Raw genomic sequence first — 22,729 nt, 5'->3', positions numbered from 1 at the left:
GAAATAGGTTTACTAGCTCCCCCCCTCTCTCTCTGTGTGTGTGTGCATGCGCATGTGTGTATCTACACAATAAATGTGATGTTAGCATTCTACATTTGTGCATGGGCTCCTCAAGACATTTTAAAATGTACCCCTCCTTAATATACTCTATAATATATTAGAAATGTAGACCACATTCACTAAAAGCACTGTGATGCCATTTAAAACAGTCATGGCTTGCTACCAAAATTCTGGGAGCTATAGCTGTAGCTTGTTAAGGGTTCTGAGAGTAATTAAAAGACCCCTAGTCTCCTCCCAGAGCTACAGTTCCCTGAGTTCCCTGTGGGATTGATTGTTAATCCATTCTGGGAACCGTAGGTCTGTTTTTATATAAGTAACTCTCAAATATATATGCTGTTACACTGTAAATCACTTCAGAGTGCCTCATGGGAAGTGATTCATCAATGAAACAAACAAACAACAGAAATATTAACATAACAAGTTTTGTTTTATAAACTGCCTGTGAGGCAATGCACAAAACTGGCAAACTAATGTGGAATTGTATAGAAATTAGGACAAAGCAGGGGGAGCTGCAATAAAATGTTGCAGTGTGGGGGTGCTACGTGCTTCCATTTCTCCTCTTTCTGTTCTTATCCCTCCTGGTGACAGTCAGCATTCTGTCCTCACTGAACATGCTCAGTTCCCACTGGGCTGTTTATGGAAGTTTCTCCCTTCATGGATGGCCATCTGTCATGGATGCTTCAGCTGAGATTCCTGCATTGCAGGGGGCTGGACTAGATGACCCTTAGGTCCCTTCCAACTCTACGATTCTATGTTTTTTATTATAAATATTCTCTGCATTTTGTCACTCCCCCCTTTGGTGACACCCGGGGCGGCCCACACCCGCAGCACCCCCCTTCCTCTGCCCCTGGTGAGGGAACCGGCAGAAGGCCCTCGGTGCTGGATCTGGGTGTCTGGGCTGAACGGTGGGGGTGGGGAAGCTCCTTCAGGTATACAGAACTGAGGTGAAGTGTCCAGAAGGTGAAAAAACAGGACTAGAATTAAATTCTCATTGTAAATACTCTAATTCTCCCTGTTTTGGCCTTTGAGAATGGCTTGCTTTTATTTTGTTGCTAGATTTACTATCCTTCACGTTACCTAGTTTTACCCTTACCTAGTTTTACAGAAGTTAAAGCTGTGGAGGAGGGGAGATAAATATTCTTTATCTAGGTAAAGGTAAAGGGACCGCTGACCGTCAGGTCCAATCGCGGACGACTCTGGGGTTGCGGCACTTATCTCGCTTTATTGGCCGAGGGAGCCGGCGTACAGCTTCTGGGTCATGTGGCCAGCATGACTAAGCCACTTCTGGCGAACCAGAGCAGCGCACAGAAACGCCGTTTACCTTCCCACCGCAGCCATACCTATTTATCTACTTGCACTGTTGTGCTTTTGAACTGCTAGGTTGGCAGGAGCAGGGACTGAGCAACGGGAGCTCACCCCGTCACGGGGATTCAAACCGCTGACCTTCTGATTGGCAAGCCCTAGGCTCTGTGGTTTAGACCACAGTGCCACCCACGTCCCATTCTTTAGCTATGGTACATGCAAAATGCAGATGAATGACTACTAATGCACCATGTAACGCACAGCCTGCGAAGTCACACACCAGTCAAGCTCATTTTCAGCAGTTAATAACAAACTGCAGGACTGTTGTCTTTCACCAGCATATCTTCAGCCCAGGGATGGAAAATCTGTGGCCTTCTGGACTCCAGTTCCCATCAGCTCCAGCCAGCATGGCCAGTGGTCAGGGATGATGTGAACTGTAGTCTAATAACACTTGGAGCCACAGGTTCCCCATCCCTGCTTTAACTTGAAGATAAGCAACTATTTGTTTGTTTGTTTTTTTTAAATACAGTGTTGCATAGGTTACCACAGTGTAAATGAATGCAGTGTACAGCAGGAGGATTAGAACATTTAGCAGTATGTAATGGGAAAGTGTAGGATTTTAATAGGGACATATAATAGTGACATATTTATTCCTGTGAAGCATTATAACATATCACTTCCAGTTAATACCTGTATGCAATGAAGTAGAGATGGACCCTATATATCTCCCCCTCCATTTCCAGTAGCCACCAGAGGGCAAATTATTTAGACATGCAATAAAGCCAGATGATATCTGTCACACGCATTATTTTTTATTAAGCACAGTTTGCTTTTATTCCTGAAAATAATGCATGCACTTTCCTCAAATATTATTAACAGGTACACAATTTAAATTTCAGTGCAATGGTGATAGGGACAGTCAGCGAAGTCTGTTACAAAATCTCAAATAATTTATCGTGCAATTGTGAAAGAAAGAGGTAGGTTTGCTGCTATTGTTTTCTGTGTAGTCAATACAGTGGTCCCTCAGGTTACATACGCTTCAGGTTACATACGCTTCAGGTTACATACGCTTCAGGTTACAGACTCTGCTAACCCAGAAATAGTACCTCGGTTAAGAACTTTGCTTCAGGATGAGAACAGAAATTGTGCTCTGACAGCGGCGCGGCAGCAGCGGGAGGCCCCATTAGCTAAAGTGGTGCTTCAGGTTAAGAACAGTTTCAGGTTAAGAACGGACCTCCAGAACGAATTAAGTACTTAACCCGAGGTACCACTGTACTCGGAACCAACATGGACGCCAGAGAGAAATGGTCATGTAATACAACCCCACACCATCTAAAACAGGGAGTAGGAGAAGGTGGGTTTTATGGAACCTCGAGTTTCATCATGTGGCGAGAGTTGGGCGCTGACTTTAATAGTCATGTTTTACTTGGAAAGATCAAATGGCATTTCCATTATGAGCATACATTTCAAGGCAATGATATAACCTAAAACACAATTTGATGAATGCTCCAGTTGACAGAGTTTGCTTGGTCTAATCAGTTGTCCCCCAGTCAAGTTCTCTATAAAAACCTTGGGGCTTGCTTGGAGCCGATATTTATGCACCACACCTGGATGCAGCAATGTAGCTGGTCGCTCGGGTGCCTGGTACGAGGGCGTGTCCTGCAGCCAGGGGCGGGGCGAGCCTCTCCGAGGCTTGGAGCCTCTCTGCCGCCTCCCCCTCAGCTGTAGGGCGGCTGAGCAAGAAGCAGTAGGCAGACACAAGTCCCACGCTGCTGTTTCAGGCAGCGCGGAACCTGCAGGCGCCTAAGCCACCACGTCACTCCTAAAAAGTTTTGTGAGCCCAATTTTTTTTAAAAAAACTCATTTTGTCAACCCCCGCTCAGTGATGACACCTGGGGCAGACCGCATCCCCCACCCCCTTCCTCCGCCACTGCCTGGATGATCCATTTTATCATTCTTAGAGAAGAGAATGAAGCTCACTTGATGACCAACCAATATTTCCCTCTTTAGACTGGCAAAATCACTGAGCTTAATTTTTAGTGACAGGCTTCATGAGCAGAAGAGGGGAAGTTGACTGTGCTGAGCTTGGGGAAAGACAAGGATTCAAGAGGGAACAGGATCCTAGCCAGGTTGCCACCATGCCTTGTTATACACAGAGTTGTACAACTACAGGCATTGCCTGAACCAGTAATTAGAGTGCAAACCTACCAAAGGGGCCCATGCAAAGTCACTGGAATTTAATTTCAGATTCATTTGTCAGACCCACCTAGTCTCTGCATCCTTTGTTCCTGGTGTTTACTTTGTTTATTTTAATGTGATTCAAGACATTTCCATACTGTTGATTATTCACATACATCAAAACAATCCAAAGAAAGCAGGGCAACGAAACAATAACATGTTATCATAAAACCAAATGCTGAGCACAATTCAAATTGTTGGTGCTGACATTTAAAGCCCTAAGTGGCCTCGGCTCAGTATACCTGAAGGAGCATCTCCACCCCCGTTGTGAAGCCTAGATGCTGAGATCCAGTTCTGAGGGCCTTCTGGAGGTTCCCTCAAGGCAAAAAGTGAAGTTACAGGGAACCAGGCAGAGGGCCTTCTCGGTCATGGCGCCCGCCCTGTGGCGCCCGCCCTCCCATCAGGTGTCAATGAGATAAATAACGATACAACTTTTAGAAGACATCTGAAGGCAGCCCCGTATTGGGAAGTTTTAAATGTTTGATGTTTTATTTTGCTTTTATATCTTTTGGAAGTTGCCCAGAGTGGCTGGGGCAAACCAGTCAGAGACTCGGGCTACAAATAAGATCATCATCATCATCATTGGTGGGTGGGGGGCTGTGCACATCCCTAGTAGGTGGTTAAACACATAGGAAGATGCCTTATACAAAGTCAGACCATTTGATTAATCAAGCTATATATCGTTTACAGCAGGAGCAGGCAACACTTCATATGTTCCTGGACTCCAACTCCCATCACCCCTGACCATTAGCCATGCTGACTGGGGCTGATGGGAGTTGGAGTCTAATGACACTGGCAGAGCATGCAGTTGGCTACCCATGATGTATGCCGGGGATTGGATCCATGTTCTTCTGCATGCAAAGCAGATGCTCTACCTCTGAGCTCTGGCCCTTCCCTTGTTCCTGCACTGCAAGCTAAGCATGCACAGCGTTGAGAAGAGAACAGAGCTCTTTGTCTCCTAATTGAAGTTTACACAGCTTGCAGAAAGCAATTTCCTTAACTTTTAGATCCCATTGCTCCACTATTTCATTTTTATATTTCTTCAATGAGCCCCTGCCCTCTTTTCAAAGCAGTAGAGTGGTGCGGTAATAAAAGCTATGTATTGCTTAGCACCAACATTCCAGGAAGAAAAGGAAACACATTTATTTGTACTGTGCCTGCAGGGAAGGACAAAGGATCTTGGCTTGTGAAATTGATGTCCTGCCACAAGTGGACCATCTTTGCTGGCTAGGATGCTCCTTAATGTGACACAACCCTTGCTCATTTCTCCCCTTATTTCTCAATGCACCTGGTTTTCATTTTCCATGTAATTTTATAGCAGTCAAGAGCTTATGCAGTATCAGAAGAACTCTAAGCTACAAATTCCCTGGCACCCAATGAGTTCTCTCCACTGTGTTCCAGATATCCTGGGTGAGATGATACAGCAATCAGAACTGCCTGTTACCTTCAGATGGAAATCAAGATATACCCTGTCTATCTGTGTTCCTTATCATGGTTAAATCCCCAATAAAATAACATGTAAATTATGTGATGTAGCTCAGGGTACAGAGTCCCAGGACACATCAGCAGAGGAAGTATTAGTATGAGAGGAGCAGTTGCATTCAGTCCGGTTATCTGATCCCTGAAAACCACATACAGCAATTAGACCTGGTGCCAGCACCCTGCAGGGTGGGGCAAATGCCAAGTCCCCAGCAGGACCCCATGTCCCCACTGCCAGAGCTGCTACTACAGCTGATGTGGCTCAGCTGAGTGGCAGCTGCACTGCATGGAGCTCAAAGCCCACTTGGCATGTGCGTAGTGATGAGCATCACCCTGTTAATAATGCCAGTCCTACTCCCAACATGCATACATTGGGGGCAGGGACAGCATCATGAACAGGGTAGTGCTGGCCATTAAATGTTTTCCAAGTGGCCCTGGAGGTCCCATCCCAATGCATGTGCTCTGGCAGATGCTACCCTTTGGATAATGCCAACTTCACTACAACATAATGCATACCTAGGTCAGGGTCTCAACCAATACTGGGGTGCACTTGCCCATATACATACCCTCCAACATTTCTTTGGTGTAAATAGGGACATGCTATTCCACTACTGCTACCACTACCACTATTCCCCGCCCATCTGACTGGGTTATAATAATAATAATTTTACTATTTACACCCCACCCATCTGGCTGGATTGCCCCAGTCACTCTGGCCGGCTTCCAGCACGTATAAAAACATAATAAAACATCAAACCTTAAAACCTTCCCGATACAGGGCTGCCTTCAGATGTCTTCTAAAAGTTGTGTAGCTCTTTATCTCCTTGACATTTGATGGGAGGGTTTCTACAGGGTGGGTGCCACTATCGAGAAGGCCCTCTGCTTGGTTCTCTGTAACTTCACTTCTCGCAGTGAGGGAACCACCAGACGGCTGGGTTGCCCCAGCCATTCTGGGCGGCTTCCAACACATATAAAAACATAACAAAACATTAGGCATTTTAAAACTTCCCTATAAAGGGCTGCCTTCAGATGTCTTCCAAAGGTTGTATAGTCACTTATCTCTTTGCATCAGGGGTAACATAACTCCACACCCTCCAACATTTCTCTGATGAAAATAGGGATGTCCGAAGGAAAAGCGGGACATTCTGTGATCAAATCAGAAAGTGAGATGTTTTCTGTAAATCCGGGGCTGTCCCTGGAAAATAGGGACACTTGGAGGGTCTGCCTATACACATGTAAAGTGAGCCTGAAACGCCACTTGGTAATGTAGCCCACCCTACCAACTAGAATCTGGCAAGGGGGGCAGCATGCTGCTGGGGGAGACCACTATGGGCAACTCTCGCCCCCTGTGGGATCTAGGTTTGCTAGTCATCATCATAATCATAATGCAGTGTTGGACTATTAAAATATACCGTAAGTCTTTTCATTTGATGCTAGAGATGCTACAGACTTCTATGGGGGGGGGATGAAAAACATATAGTCCTGGGTGATACTCTCTCTCTCTCTCTCTCTCCCTCCCCAAAATGGCAGGTTTTACACAAGAATAGCATTTCCCCAACACCTTCATTGTCAAAAATCATAATCATAGTTATTGTTTATGCATTAGGAAAATCTTATCCTACATGGGGCACAATGTGGGAAAGATCAGAATCTGACACTTCAAAATAATCATTATCATTTAGCTGCTGTTCTACATTCTCTGTGACAAGCTTGACTTAGGAGAGGGAACGTAACATGCTAAGAGCCACGGACAGGTTTTTTAAATGTCACGTCAAGATGCCCACCCTTTTGTATTTCCAAGGGAAGAGGAGATCACACAATTCTGTGGCTGTACATTTGAAGGAGACTAAACACCCCCTTTCATATGCAATCGACAAAGGCAAAAGGAAGGGGAAACTCTGGGAGCTAAAACTGCGGCAGCCCAAGAAGATCAGAAATTGCTATTTAATTTCATTATCTCAAAATAATGTTGCCATATGTGTTCTAGGCCTAAGATGCTGTGAGATAAAAGCAAACTTCCTGGATTGTTAATCAATTCTTCTCTGAACACATCTCTTGATTTGCTGATAGACTGAGGTATAACCAGGGCACTGAGCTACAGCACAATTGTGCATTACTCAGAAGTAATTCCCACTTTGTTCAACAGGGCTTCCTCCCTAGCAAGTGTGCTTAGGGCCCCAACCTTATTCTCACTCATAGCACCCGTTTACTTCTGGAGGACAGTCATCAAATGTGTGTTGTGTCCATTCATAAAACAACAAGGCTGTAGTTCCAGAATGGAATGTAGAAGTTATCTAGCTTGGGGAGATCTCCATGTTCAGCAAAGTCACATGATAGAGGTCTTCCTCTCCCATAGCAAGCTGGAGATTTAGAAGTGGGTTTCTGCCACAGGCATGCTATAGATCTGGCTGGTGCACAGATTTAAGGAGTTTGTGTTTATAGTATGATTTTCGAAGATATAGATCCTTTCCTTTAATAAAAGAAGAAGAAGAAGAATAAAAGGTAGCATATATGCCCTATGTTGAAACCAACAAGAAACAACCACAACAATTGTTCTAAGAATACTTCGCTTTTGCAGTCTCAAATGTTTCCATAGTTGGCCTTAGGGCTTCAATGAATCTATGCGAGTTTCCATACTCTCCGAGTGAGATCTGCAATGTTTTTTCTGGAAGGATTATGGGGGAACCTCGATATCTACAGTATACAACTTACTTCTCAGTGGCAGACCAGCTCCTCTTGACCCTCTCTCAGTCACCAGCCAGTATGACCAAGAGGAAAATTGCAGCTATCTGTTTGGAAGTAAACAGAACCCCCCAAACTACACAAGAGAGGTGGATAATTGTTCTCACCAGCCATGTAAATGCCCTATGAAGACTCAAACAGATAGGCATTATTGTTGAATAGAGTACAGCTAGCAATACCTTGATATAGAATTTCAGCAACAAAGGCAATGTGCAAGGATTGCAAGAGGAATTGCCATGGAATTTGGGTGTGATATTTTAATCTTTCTATTGTGCAATTGTTCTGTCTTTTTGTTTAAAAAAGGTGCACGCAGAAGCACATATAGATATGCCCAAACCTGTGCCTGTCCAGCAGTGTCCCCAATCTGTCTCTGTGGTCCAATACCAAATGCAAATCCTCTATGCCCACCCTAAATTAAGAGGTGTCCTGGAAACGGAGATGGTAGCAGCATGGACAATGGTACCACACAGGTCCCCTTGGCCCTCCAGGCTGGCCTGATGTACCCAGTGCTTTTCCCCTTAAAATAAAATGTTTAGGGGTACTCTCATTTTGACTCAAGAAAAATCACCATTTTATAGCTCAAATTGGGAAAAATAAATACAATAAATGGACAAAAGTACAAAGAGTCACAAAATGTTTAGGGGGGTGCGTACCCCTGAATCCCCCTAGAAAAAAGCACTGGTTGTACCCAACACATTGCTGAGTTTCAAGGTCATCATCACTGATCGTCCAGAGCTATGATGTTCTAAGGTAGGCCTTCAAGGCCTAGTTTATGTTCTGAATTTATCTGAGGTGTAGTAGAGGATCATTCATTAGGATGAAAGGGACACTGCCCTACTCAGTGGCTACTAACTCTGATGGCTATGCTCTACCTCCACAGCAATGCTTCTGGATACCAGTTGCTGGAAACCAGAGGAGGAGAGAGGGCTCTTGGGCTAATGTTCTGCTCGCCGGCTTCCCATAGGCAACTGGTTAGCCAGTGAGAACTGGATGCTGGACTAGATGGGCTATTCTTATGTTCTTAACTTCCATCTGTCCTCAGTCAGTTCCACCTTACATCCAGTCTTCTTACATCCAGTCCAGGTGGCTTTAGGGCGGTATATAAAATCAAGCAAGCAAGCAAGCAATCAAGCAAGCAATGCTGTAGAATGGAGCATGAGCAGTGGGGGTGGTGCTGAACTTGAGCATCACCCAGAGCACCGCTGAAATTTGAGTGCTCAAAGTCCACCACTGGTATCCCATTCCACTGTGTGCAGGAAGCTTTCTGATCACCCCCAGAGATGCATTTGCCTGGAGAATGTCATGCAGAATGCACAATGCCATCTAAAGAGGTACTTCTCTCTTTGAGAATGCCAGGCCCAGAGTCTTAAATTACCCAACCACCACTGACCCTGGTGGGCCCAGCCAAAACACAAGAGAAGCAAACCAGGGTAAGCAAAGACAAGTGGCAAGTACTGACAGAATTAACCCCAGCGCTGTTCCCCTTAGTGAGCAAACTCCATTGCCATGGCAACAGACACACAGCCAGAAAAAAGCGGAGGAGGAGGGGGTGGAACAGGCTAGAAAGAGAGCATATTCATTATTTTCTAAATTAATATTGATTCCTTCCACTTAAATTATATATCTATAGTTTCGAAGACGAAAATGAATTAGACGGTTCTCACTCTTTTATACTGTATACCGTTGTTGCCTTTTTAAGCGCCTGAAAAACCTGCTTATTTCCACTGACCCCCTCCGGGTGAGATTATACTGAGAAAACCCTCCTCCCCTTGAAAGCAGATTTGAGTGAGTGATTGTGTAGAACCAAATGTGTAGGCTAAATCTGCGACTATCCTGCAAAAAAAGTTGATGAACCACTGTCTCACTTTCAGCAAGTCATTTGTTTTGACAAGAGAGGAAAATATCTTATCATTAATCATTTCTAAGATTAAATTATTCTTTTAAGTACTTGTTACGCATTCTTGTAATGTGAAGAATCTCTATTAACAGACTATAATTTAGCAGTGATTACCTACCACTGATCGGGTACAATAGTTTTGGTTACTACTTTGAAAGAGAGCACACAGTGAAGAAATGATGGCATGAGGGACTGACAGCGACCTCACATTTGTAGACATTTATAGTGGCTTCATGTAGTAGAACGTATCTGGTACTCTGACATCTTCATGCTGGACATTTGGCCATTCTTGTTCCATATTGTTGAGCAGGGGTGGCGAACCTTTGACTAGGGTTGGTGCAACTATTGTGCAGATGGAGGCAGCTGCCTCAGGTGGTAGAAGCTAAGCACTACCTCCTTGGCTGTTCCCCTATGTTGGAGGGCAGAAGCAGGAGTGTCCTGCACCTCCTAAACTTGACCACAGCCCTCAGGTGTGCTGTGGGATTCTGCTATTCTGTTGCCAGCTCTGAAATTTGAGTCAGCTCTCAATCCAACCACCTTCTGGACATGGAAGGTGGGCACCATTTTGTCCTTTGCCTCAGGCAGCAAAATGTATTGGGTCAGCACTTCCTGTGACCCTCCAACTGTTGCTAAACTACAACCCCCATCAGCCCTGACCATTGGTCAGGCCAGCTGGGACTGATGGGAAGTAGGAGTCCAAAAACATCAGGTTCCTCTGTCTGATGTTAAGCAAAGAATGGAAGGCAAGGGGTTCATGTGGTGATGTGGAAAAGTTGCCAACTCTTGGAATGAAAATCTTGGTATCTGGGTAGGGTCTAGGGGCAGAGGTTGTGTCACACACACCTTAAAGGCAGAACCTACATGTGAGTAGGGTTTGAGTCCACACAAAACAGCTTGTTTATCTCAGGTGCCAAGGTACTGCATGTGCTTCCAGGTCATCTACAACACAGCAATGAGGTATTTGACAGCTGGCACCTGAACACAAATCTTTCCATTTTCTGGGTAAGGTGTTAAAGAGAGTAGTGATGGTTCAGTTGCAGACATCCCTGGAGGAGCACAATGACTGAGCAATTTACGTCTGGATTCAGGTCCTGTCTAGGGACAGAACTGGCCTTGGTCACTCCTCAGTGCAGCTCTTTCCAGAACTGATAAACTCCTCAGCTCCTGGATCTGGAAATCAGACACATAATGTTTCACAGCCATTACTGGTTACAGCCATAGAAGGAGGAATGGGACCACTGTAAAACAGTGCCCTCACGGCAACAGTCCTAGGAGGTTATAGTGGTCCATTGTATCGAAAGCTGCTGAGAGATCAAGCAAGAGCAACAAGGTTGCACTTCCGTCCTTCTCCAGAAAAAGGAGTGACCAAGGCCAGTTCTGTCCCTAGACAGGACCTGAATCCAGACTGAAAGTGCTCAAAATCATTGTGCTCCTCCAGGCATATCAGGTATATGATTTTGGGAAGTTTCTATCTAGAACCTTCTCTTCCCTGGAGGGTTAAGAAGCCTCTGTGGTGAAGAACACCTGTGATCGAGCCGCTTTTTCTCCAGAGCTACTCGAAGCAGCTACTCGTTTCCTGGTTTTTGAAGGAAAACGAAGCAGCTACAATGTCTAAGGGACCATCTGTTGGAATTGATCTTGGCACCACCTATTCCTGCGTGGGTGTCTTCCAACATGGCAAGGTGGAAATCATTGCCAATGACCAGGGTAACAGGACCACTCCCAGCTATGTTGCTTTCACTGACACAGAGAGGCTTATTGGTGACGCTGCAAAGAACCAGGTGGCAATGAACCCCACCAACACTGTCTTCGATGCAAAGCGTCTGATCGGCCGTAGATTTGATGATGCTGTTGTCCAGTCTGATATGAAGCACTGGCCTTTCACTGTGGTGAATGATGCTGGCAGACCAAAAGTCCAAGTAGAGTACAAAGGAGAAACAAAAAGCTTTTATCCAGAGGAAATTTCTTCCATGGTGCTAACTAAGATGAAGGAAATTGCAGAGGCGTACTTGGGAAAGACTGTAACAAATGCTGTCGTCACAGTCCCGGCTTACTTTAATGACTCCCAACGCCAGGCTACAAAAGATGCTGGAACCATTGCAGGTCTCAATGTGCTCCGGATCATCAATGAGCCAACTGCAGCTGCTATTGCTTATGGCTTGGACAAAAAAGTCGGTGCTGAGAGAAACGTGTTGATCTTCGACCTTGGTGGTGGCACCTTTGATGTCTCGATCCTCACCATTGAGGATGGCATCTTTGAAGTAAAGTCAACTGCAGGTGACACCCACTTGGGCGGGGAAGACTTTGACAACAGAATGGTCAACCATTTCATTGCTGAATTCAAGCGCAAACACAAGAAGGACATCAGTGAAAACAAGCGAGCTGTTCGAAGGCTCCGCACTGCCTGTGAGCGTGCGAAGCGTACTCTTTCCTCCAGCACTCAGGCCAGTATTGAAATAGATTCCCTGTATGAGGGTATTGATTTCTACACCTCAATTACCAGAGCTCGCTTTGAGGAGCTGAATGCTGACTTGTTCCGTGGCACTCTTGACCCTGTGGAGAAAGCCTTGCGGGATGCCAAGCTAGATAAATCTCAGGTGCATGATATTGTACTTGTTGGTGGCTCCACTCGCATCCCCAAGATCCAGAAACTCCTTCAGGATTTCTTCAACGGCAAGGAACTGAACAAGAGCATCAACCCTGATGAAGCTGTGGCTTATGGTGCAGCTGTTCAAGCTGCAATCTTGTCCGGGGACAAGTCTGAAAACGTGCAAGACCTGCTGTTGCTGGATGTCACTCCTCTGTCGCTGGGTATTGAAACAGCTGGTGGTGTCATGACAGTCTTGATTAAAAGAAACACCACAATTCCCACAAAACAGACTCAGACCTTCACCACGTACTCTGATAACCAGCCAGGTGTGCTGATTCAGGTTTACGAGGGCGAGAGAGCAATGACAAAAGACAATAACTTGCTGGGCAAGTTTGAATTAACTGGCATCCCTCCAGCTCCAAGGGGCGTACCTCAAATTGAAGTAACATTTGACATTGATGCCAATGGTATCCTTAATGTGCCGGCTGTGGATAAGAGCACTGGCAAAGAGAACAAGATCACAATAACCAATGATAAAGGCCGCCTCAGTAAGGAGGACATCGAACGCATGGTCCAGGAAGCTGAGAAATACAAGGCTGAAGATGAAAAGCAGCGTGACAAGGTGTCATCCAAGAACTCCCTAGAATCCTATGCTTTCAATATGAAAGCTACTGTGGAAGATGAGAAACTTCAAGGCAAAATTAGTGATGAAGACAAGCAGAAGATCATGGACAAGTGTAATGAGATCATCAACTGGCTGGATAAAAACCAGACTGCTGAGAAGGAAGAATTTGAGCACCAACAGAAGGAGCTGGAAAAGGTTTGCAATCCCATCATAACCAAGCTGTACCAGAGTGCAGGTGGGATGCCCGGAGGCATGCCTGGTGGCTTCCCTGGTGGTGGAGCACCCCCCTCTGGAGGAGCATCTTCTGGACCAACCATTGAGGAGGTGGATTAAAGCTCTAGAGAGGACATTTCTGTGGACCACCTTCAGAACCGAAGGACTCAAATTACAAAGGGCATTCTTAATACTTTGAACATGTGCACAGGGAGGGGAAGGCAAACACTGCACTTTACCAGTACTGTATAAAAGTAGAAATGCAACTTGAGTCCCAATAAACTTATTTAATTGGCAACATGAAAAAAAAAAAAAGAACACCTGTGATCAACATAGGCTGATACTCTGCCTCTGACCTTTCCAGGACATGGATAGCTTGGCCACTATAACTCATGCATTGGGAATCTTCCTGATATGACTACTGTACTTCAGTGTGCTCTTGTAGGGCTTCCCCTGAGACTTTCTAAGCCAAATTATCGGGGCTTACAGCAATAACTTTATTGTCTTTTAAAAACCCACTGACTGATTCACACATGCACATGTCTCAGCCATCAATTTTTCAATGTTCAGTCCTCAGTGACTCACAGGCAGTTGTGTCTGAAATGCTGTCAGGCAGTATGGAAAACTTGCTAAATAAATATATTCATAAGTTATGATGCCTTTCTTGCCCACATGCAACTCTGACATGATACCCAAGATGTCTGAGACTTCCATCCCTTGGTAGCTCTTAAAGGATGTACCATGTGCACAGTGGCTCCTACATTGACTTGGGGAGGTCAGAAGACATCAGCCATCTGAAGGATCTTTGTGAGCGAAAGGTTTTGCCAGTTGAATGTAATTTAACTTAAGAGTTGCTTTGAAAAGATTGTGCAGCTGATAGCTTCTCATTTGGGTGCACAGCTGAGGAAGAGGTGAGGAGGAATACATTATTTCATCAAAGCCTGCTGCTTTAAATGAGGTGAAATCCCTCCAGCAGGAAGAGAGATGCCATCGATTCAGAGTCTGTGTCAGTTAATATTTCTCTTTCCTTAGCAGCACCCTTCTTATTGGTGTCTTCACCAATCAGTGTTGACATCAACAATGTAATGTGCTCCTTTATTTGTGAGACAGGGGATATTCTTCAAAAGACCAAGCAGAGAGAGGCTGCTTTTGTAAAAAAAGAAGAGCAAGAAACCCCTGAGGCTCCTTCATTTGGTACTGCATCTACAGCAGCAGCAAGTCTCAGATACTACAAGGTTCCTGCTGTGCTCTTGAACCACACACTGCAGTTAGGGTCAGTTATGGAGACAGCACCACAAGACACTTGTGCCCTTGTGCTGTAGCTCCTATTGACAAAGGGCTGGTCCACATAACACAGGCATTCAGAGAGCAGGTCCTTGCTCAATGGGAGAGCACATTCTGCACAGGTAGAAGATTCCAGATCAGGACCCTGGCATCTTCACACAGCACATGGTTAAACTGATGGCTTTAAAAGGGATTGGACAAATTCATGGAGGAAAAGGTTGTCAATGGCTACTAGTCATGACAGCTATGCTCTGCCTCTATGATCCGAGGCAGTAATGCTTTTGAATACCAGTTACTGGAAGCCACAGAAGGAGAAAATGCTCTTGTTCTCAGGTCCTGCTTGTGGGTTTCCCACAGGCATCAAATTGAACAGGCTCTTCTTATCTCTGGTTGAAGTTGGGGGAGACTTCTGTTTGGAACTCTGGAGAGCCTCTGTCAGCCAAGAGTTGTCAATGCTCAGCTAGATGGACCAAAACTCTGACTTGGTGGTTGGTAGCTTCGTATATTCCTCCCATTTCAGCTATAACCAGACCAATGGAAACTTTGTGCTTACAAAAGATCCCCATGCCGTGATGAATTCTGTAACCTGTATACATTCTGCAAAAAAAGCAAGTGTGTGTGTGTGTGTGTGTGTGTGTTATCTTGGTTTGCAGAAATGATTTTAATTGACAGAGGGAGCCTTTGCTATAGGCCAAACAACCTCTCCTGTACCCTAACTTCTGAGATTTAGAATGACAGGGTGCAGCTTGACACAGAGTCATGTCACTGGTCCTTCAAAGACAGCATTGTCTAAAAATGTTGGGCATAGCTCTCCAGGGTTTCCGAGTGCCCATCACAAGAAAAATGGCAGTAGCCTTGTCAAACAAACTCAGGCTCATTATACCTGGTCTATGTAAACAGCGTGTAGGAGGACAAATTGTGACAGCTTAAGTCTTTTATCACATCATGTCGTGGTGGGGTGGGAGTAGAGTCTCATTTTCGAAAAATCACACACACACACAGGCCAGAAAATTAGCCTCTCCAGGAGAAATCTATATCAGAATCTTTGTCCCTGACACCTAGTTTTGTACATGCAGGTAGTTTTATATTATGTAGAAATGCATTCTAGCCCAGGAATGTCCACAAACTCTTTCGACATCTCGTCTTCTGCTCATGCAGACCAGGCAAATGATTCTCTGGATGGTAAACCCTGTACCAAACATGGCGCCTGTAAAGTGGGATGGGGACTGAGAAATACACCTGGAAGTGCTGATAGCACCTTGTAGGGGAAGCCTATATCGGAGTTACTTTGAGTAACCAATGCACTTATATAGCACGTCATCTGGTATCAGCCTCCTCTGATCTTCTGCTTCCCCATGATATGGCTTCTATGAGTGACAGGCCATGTCATCCACAGTGCTCCTTTTGCTGGCATTATTGGCGTATCCACCAGGGAGGGATATATGCTTCTTGTGTGCAAAAGCAACAGACCAAAGGTACCATCTTCAGCAGAAGTTGCTTCAGATGACTGGGAACTGAATGAGAGCAGGGGCCAGGGATGATTGGAGCTGTACTATGATAGCACCTGGAGAGTTATGGTTCCTTCAACCTTGCTCTAACCATTACACTGTACTTGCACCATTAAAAATCTACAAGTCAGAAGACAGAAAAACAGAAGATCCATTAAAGAGCATTAATTTTTGTTTGAAAGGCAATCTGATTGGACCAAGTATTTTGATCTACCTGTAATAACCAATGGGTTTCAAACAATCACATCAGAGCAGAGCAAGAATTAAAAAAACAATTTAACACAATGGGTGAATTAGCTTGCAAACGTATCAAGCTCTCTGAATTGCACTCACCAATAACAGATTCATCTCAGATTTGTTTTATTAATATTATTATTTTATTTTAGAGCTGCTGGAGGAGAAATTGGCGTTCCTGGACAGCACACCCTTAATCTTCAAGCATCCTTCCGTCATGTTCTTTCTCTGCTGCTCCCAGTGTCTCAGCAGAGGAAAGTCAATTCCTTGGATATTTTAAAGTCCTCTAAGTAATGAGGAGTGTGTTGGACTCCCATTTCTTTCAGCAAAGCTGCATTCATTCATTGTGCATCTAATGTGTCGGCCAAGGTAACTGCATTGATTTCAAAATACCCACCTTGATGCTTGCGCAAGTCACCTGAAATGAAATGGGCCATGCAATTTGAAATGTCAATATACCTTACATCCTGATTCAGACATGATTGATGCTGCCTTGCCGACATCACTTATCAGGGTAGCTGGAGTATCATATACATGGGAAGGATTTGTGCGCAGTCAGTGCATTCCTTTGGGCCACGGATCTTTGAAGTGCAAATAATGCTGCATAACATGGGCTGCTTCATGTGAGAAGTGCCTTTTACCCATGGTGTGAGTCAGGGCATTGTTAAGGGGAGCCTCAGGGGGACATAAACATATGCAAATATTATGCAAATTTGTATCATGGGCCTGTGCCCCAAACCTTTTAAGCACTTCTAGCAATGGCCCTGGTGTGGCTACATAAGATGCCAATACAGATAACTGCTTTTTGTATAACAGCATTTAAGCTGTGTACACACCATATATTTAAAACACAGTTAAAGCACATAGCTCCCACCAATGAACCTTTGTTAAGGGTGCTGGGAACTGTAGTGGTGTGAGGGGTAAACTACAGTTCCCAGGGTTCTTGGGGGGAAATCCACATGCTTTGACTGTATTTTAAGTGTACTGTGTGCATATAGTCCATGTTTAAACTGGGTCACTGGATGAGGCAATGGAGATCCATGTGAAGCAATTCCAGTGACTCAGACCATAAATGAATCTATGTGGAGAACACCCCTGGAAAAATGTTTGCATGATGACAACACCATCCCCCATGCTCCCCTTCAGCAGGGGAACTGAGCTCTTTCATTCTGTCAGCATAGCTGGGTTGACACAAGTCCATGCCTGAAGAGACCACTGTGGTCTAGAAGGTTCTAGAATCTGCCTTTGCAAAAGAAGCCATCGGTTTGTTCTCCTTCCCATGGTGGGATTGGTTTTGGCAGAGAATGTGCACACATTCCTTCCCTGCTGGCGATTCCTTTATATATCTTGTGTGTTCTCGGAGTTGGGCCTATTTAACTCTACTCTTGGGCCCAGCTAACTGGCTGAAGAAGTTTCTTCTTCTTCTTTGCTATGGTTTAACTCTTTTGGAAAAAACCATCTGTCAGCAGCTGTGAAAGGACCAAGTTTTTCCCAGATGTGACAGGGAGCTGATTCAGAGCCAGCATTTATTAACAGGCAGAGTGTTTGACTTTGACCTGGGATTGGTTTGGGTGGTGAGACCACACTACAGTCCAGACTGGTTTAATATCCATTACCTCTCCCTAGAGTTATGAAAGAGCAGGGAGTTGCCAAACTACAGATCACAGGATTCTTGGGATGGTGGGGAGAGTCAGGGCACTTACATTCATGTAAGTTATAAGATAGAGTTATCTCAGTCACATATCAACCAGGAGTTCTCAGTTCAGAGTGGACATAAGAATCTGCTAAACTGAGCAACAGGTCCATCTAGCCCTGTATTGTCTATCATCCAGAGTCTCCTCAGAGACTCGGGTAGAGTAGAAGTCATTCTTACCTCCTGCTCCTTGCCAAGGGATTGAACGTTGCCATGATTTGTGCTCTGCCACACAGCTCTGGGCCCTGACTACAAAAATACAGCCACTCTACCCCCCTAACTGAATTTGAAGTTGTGGGAATGTTCAGGGAGGCAGGAGAGGATATATTGTTTAATTATATCCTTCCCAATTTGTGTTAACAAGTTCTACAATTTAGCAGAGTAACATTCCCCCTTTTAAACTTACACAGCGGATAACGTTTTTGCCAGGCTTGTTTAAGCCACTAAAATAAGTTTCCTGGTAATTCCCCTTTTATTCCCTCCTAAAAAGATAGACGCAACACAGTCTTGTATAAAATAGTTTACTCACAGTTTCATTCAGTTCACAAAAGGATCCCTGAAGGCAGGCTTAAGTTACAAAATAGATACACTTGGAATCTATCCCATAAGGAGATAGTTCCTTTGTCCTCTTTGGCCAAGAGAGCATCTCAGGCTGATGCTTCTTCGATGAAAGCAAAATGGAGAAGAGAGAGATGTAGTGGCCGGTCCTGTGCTTTTGTTACCTGCACAGGTAAAGTCACGCCCACCTCTGGTCACATGTAGAGGAAGTTTGTCCCAGCACAGGAGGAAACAGGAAGTTTATCTACTGGCTGGACAAGCATCCCTCTTCATGTCTAAACATGTCCACTCTAGGAATGCTCTGTGTTTCACACCCCACAGAAGTCAGGACCCCTTATACACTAAGGACACTTATATCCCCATTTATTTGTCTGCATATTTATGGCATTTATAATCCACCTTTCCTAAATGGACCTCAAGGCAGCATACATGATTCCACTCTTCCATTTTAACTGCACACCAACCCTGTGAAGTAGTTTAGGCTGAAAGATAGTGATTGGCCTAAGGCCATCCAGCGTGGATTTGAAACCTGGTTCCCCAGGCCCTAGTTCAATGCTTCAATCATTGTATCACAGTGACATGTCTAGACCAGAGTTGGGCAAACTTTTTCTGTTATACGATCAACATTCTAGACTAGGCTATGGCGGGAGGATAATCATGTTCTTGATAGTTTCCCCTGTCTTCTTCACCACAAATATGCCCTTTTCTCCTTCCACCACCTTTCTGCATCATATACTCTCATCATGTCCCCCACTCAGTCCTTTCAAGATGAAGGTCATAATGCTCGAATGCCAGAAATTTTATTCTGTCCGCCAGCACTGCACTGGACACCAAGTAATCTGTGGGTAGCCAAAATCTGTAACATTCCCAATCCCCAATGCTTCTGAATCCCATATCCCACAGTGATAGAACCGCAGAGAGAATTAACGCTGCTGTAATGCTTGGCACCTAGGGATGACATTTGGAGATGATCCCAGAATACATACATGGGGGGGGGGGAGAGAAAGAATAGTATTCTAACTGGTTATACATATACTTTCCCTCAAAATGGACCTTTTGGAATAAGAGTTTGCATTCCTACCAGGCTGTGTCTATGACACTGTCCTCAGAAAATATATATGGGAATTAAATAGATTGGGCTGCGTTATATTGGAGTAAAATCACTGGTCCATCATTACTAATATTGCCAATGGTTCTCAGGTATCTTTGGAGAGTCACTCCCAGCCAGAGTAATCAAAACTGGGCTAAATTTACATTTACATATATATACCACACACACACACACACACACACACACACACACACACACAGACACACACAAATAAATAATTTCTTATTTATACCCAGCCCATATGGCTGGGTTTCCCCAGCCACTCTGGGTGGCTCCCAATAGAATATTAAAAACATGACAAAACATCAAATATGAAAAACTTCCCTAAACAGGACTGCCTTCAGATGTCTTCAGAAAGTCAGATAGTTGTTTATTTCCTTAATATCTGATGGGAGGGCGTTCCACAGGGCGGGTGCAACTACTGAGAAGGCCCTCTGCCTGGTTCCCTGTAACCTCACTTTTTGCAGTGAGGGAACTGCCAGAAGGCCCTCAGAGCTGGACCTCAGTGGGGATGAACAATGGGGGTGGAGACGCTCTTTCAGGTATACAGGGTCAAGGTTGTTTGGGGCTTTAAAGGGCAGCATCAACACTTTGAATTGTGCTTGGAAACATACTGGGAGCCAATGTAGGTCTTTCAGGACCGGTGTTATATGGTCTCAGTGGCCACTCCCAGTCACCAGTCTGGCTGCCACATTGCTGATTAGTTGTAGTGTGTGTGTGTGTGTGTGTGTGTGTGTGCTCTGTGATCACCACACACATGCAACAGTCAGGCACACACCACAGCCTGGTCTGTTGCCTGAGATGCAATCCTTCATTCAAGCCTAATTTCAGCAGTCGGAGAAGACTTTGTGGGTGCCAAGGAAGACCTCTGTGGGACCCTGAGCACCAGGTTGGCAGCTCCTGCCCTAAGCTGCAACAGCCATGCACCAAATAATTCCCCCCTTTTCGCTCCACAAAGTGAAAGGCTTCATATATAGAACAGGACACAGAATTGGGCATTAGAAGAGGAGGGTCACTTCAGGGAAATCCTCAGGTCCAATGTGTACCAGCATTTTGTACAAAATCCGTGTTTTCTTCTTCTCTCTTCCCAAGGCAGAGCCATGAGGGAGGTTCACGCCGATTGAAAGCAAGTTGGAGATGCACAAATATGTATGTATTAACATGCAATAAATCATTCAGAAATGCTAAATCACAACTGTAACCTTCTGATACTCTATGACATGATATCAATCAGCAGGCTTCTGTGTAAATACGTCTCTTTCTTGTGGGGTGCCTGCTAATCTACCCGGACTTCATCATTGGCACCATGCTAATTAATAGGCACGATTCATAATAAATAAATTATTTTCACCAGCTAAAACATGGAACTTTGTTTATTTGCTTATTTGAAAGTAAACATGCTACCCACCGACATCTGCTGAGAATGTGGCAACAAATGGATGACAGCAATGGTAATGAACAGTGTCTGCTTTATTTATGTAACTGCAAACAGTTGTACAGCCATTCATAATTCTTCCAATAAGAGGGAAGCCCACACAGAGCAGAGAGAAATGGAATCCAGACACCAGTTTGTGCAAATGAAGGACAGATTTGGTTGCACCATTCAAGCTCTCAGTTGTTGTATTCTGTGACTGAAGCCACTGCAATTAGTGCTGGATTATAGCTACTGTAAAACCAGATTAACAGTGTGTATTCATAAATTCATAGTATGAACTAAAATCCTTCAAATGTGAACAGGGAGGGGGATATTATTATTATTATTAAAATTGATTACATCTCACTTTTACAGTTTGGGCTTCTGAAAGTGGCTTGCAACAAACAAACAAAAACAATTACCACCAAACAAAATAAAAGAAACCTCAATTAATAAACAACACACACACAACAAATAAACAGATAGCAAAGAGGGATATTATTGCATTATAGCACAACAAAAGCAGGAGAAACACACACTTCCAGTGGAGCATTTGTGGTATGAAATATCCCAGGATTTTAGCAGGAAGCTATGGGGCATGCTGGCCACATGACCCAGAAGCTGCACGCCGGCTCCCTCAGCCAATAAAGTGAGATGAGCGCCGCAAACCCAGAGTCGGCCACGACTGGACCTAATGGTCAGGGGTCCCTTTACCTTTACCTATGGGGCATGCACACACAGCAATAGGAAGCAACATGTCCACTCAGAAACTTTTGCAGGTGAAAAGAGAATTGAAAGCATATAACCACCTTGTTATGAGAGCCAGGTCCTGGGAGACCAGGGTTCAAATTTCCCCAAAGGCCATGAAGCTCACTGGGTGCCTCTCAGCCTAACCTACCTCACAGGGTTGTTGTGGGGATTAAATGAGGAGGGGGAGAACAATGTATGCCACATTGAGCTCTCTGAAGAAAAAGGTGGGACATGAACATAATAAATAAAAAAATATTGAGCACAAATCATCACAAATACAATCAGAAAGGATATCGGGGAGGTGGGAGGTGGAACAGGGGACAGCGACCTTGAGTCTCTAGATCTGAGTCCCCCAAAGCTTGATATGGACCGACGTCCTATAAATATGTAGCAGCACCTCAGATGGGTTTAGCTGGTGTTCGGAGCCCTGCCATCTCTGGGAGAGGCCATTGAAAATATACAATCCCCAGCCGGGAGTGATTTAGGGAAATGAAAAACAGAGAGCAGAGCTGGAGGAGGTGTCAAATGTTTCTCCTCGCCTCCAGTTTGATGTGACCACTTGCTTTCCCTCACCCCCCCCACCTGTCTACCTTTCCTCCTTGGCTGCTGTCTACTTTTGAAAGCTAAAATGCCCAACGTCAATAAAAATTGCAGGAGGGACAGTGGGGGGGGTGCACACACATTTTAATTGGTGTGTATTATCAGTTGATTGCAGTACATTCAAGGAATGGAATAAATGAAATGTCAGCTTTCTCCGGTCTGGTGGTCCAGATGTTTTGATCTCCACCCCCCCACCAGCCCCAGTCCGAATGGTCAGGGGTGATGGAAGTTGTAGTCATACAAAATCTGGAGGGCACCGGATTGCAGAAACCTGACTTAGACTCCACAGTTTTCTCCGGAGCCCACAAAAAGGTATAAACTTCTGGTGAATTTCGCCTGTCTTGGCTTTCCTTTCCCAGAGAAGTCTCTTTTCCTTACTTCAAAAGACAGCTGCATTAAGCAGATGGCAACCAATGTGGTTGAGACCAGTA

General features: G+C 44.7%; 1 protein-coding gene and 1 long non-coding RNA gene across 4 annotated transcripts in view; both read left to right on the top strand.

Moving 5' to 3' along the window:
* LOC128423961 (uncharacterized) overlaps positions 1-21,185 on the top strand; it is a 65,770-nt gene extending 44,585 nt beyond the window's left edge. Inside the window, exons 2-3 of one of the 3 annotated variants that reach the window (XR_008332906.1) lie at positions 16,325-16,541; positions 20,627-21,185. This is a non-coding gene — a long non-coding RNA (uncharacterized LOC128423961). The remainder of the gene's footprint in view (positions 1-16,324; positions 16,542-20,626) is intronic. The other 2 variants (XR_008332905.1, XR_008332904.1) reach the window with 2 other exon arrangements.
* LOC128423959 (heat shock cognate 71 kDa protein-like) lies at positions 11,257-13,444 on the top strand. Its single transcript, XM_053409622.1, has one exon. The coding sequence runs from the start codon at positions 11,326-11,328 to the stop codon at positions 13,264-13,266; it is 1,941 nt and encodes a 646-aa protein (XP_053265597.1). The 5' UTR covers positions 11,257-11,325; the 3' UTR covers positions 13,267-13,444.
* Positions 21,186-22,729: the final 1,544 nt, after the last annotated feature.

The sequence above is a fragment of the Podarcis raffonei genome, chromosome 12 (genome assembly GCF_027172205.1).
Source record: "Podarcis raffonei isolate rPodRaf1 chromosome 12, rPodRaf1.pri, whole genome shotgun sequence".
In the NCBI taxonomy this organism is placed as follows: Eukaryota; Metazoa; Chordata; class Lepidosauria; order Squamata; family Lacertidae; genus Podarcis; species Podarcis raffonei.
Note: the sequence above shows the minus strand (reverse complement) of the source record. Positions and strands in the feature narration are given on the sequence as shown.

Excerpts from the sequence above, each read along its gene's own strand:
- LOC128423959 (XM_053409622.1), top strand. The coding sequence starts at position 11,326 with ATGTCTAAGGGACCATCTGTTGGAATTGATCTTGGCACCACCTATTCC.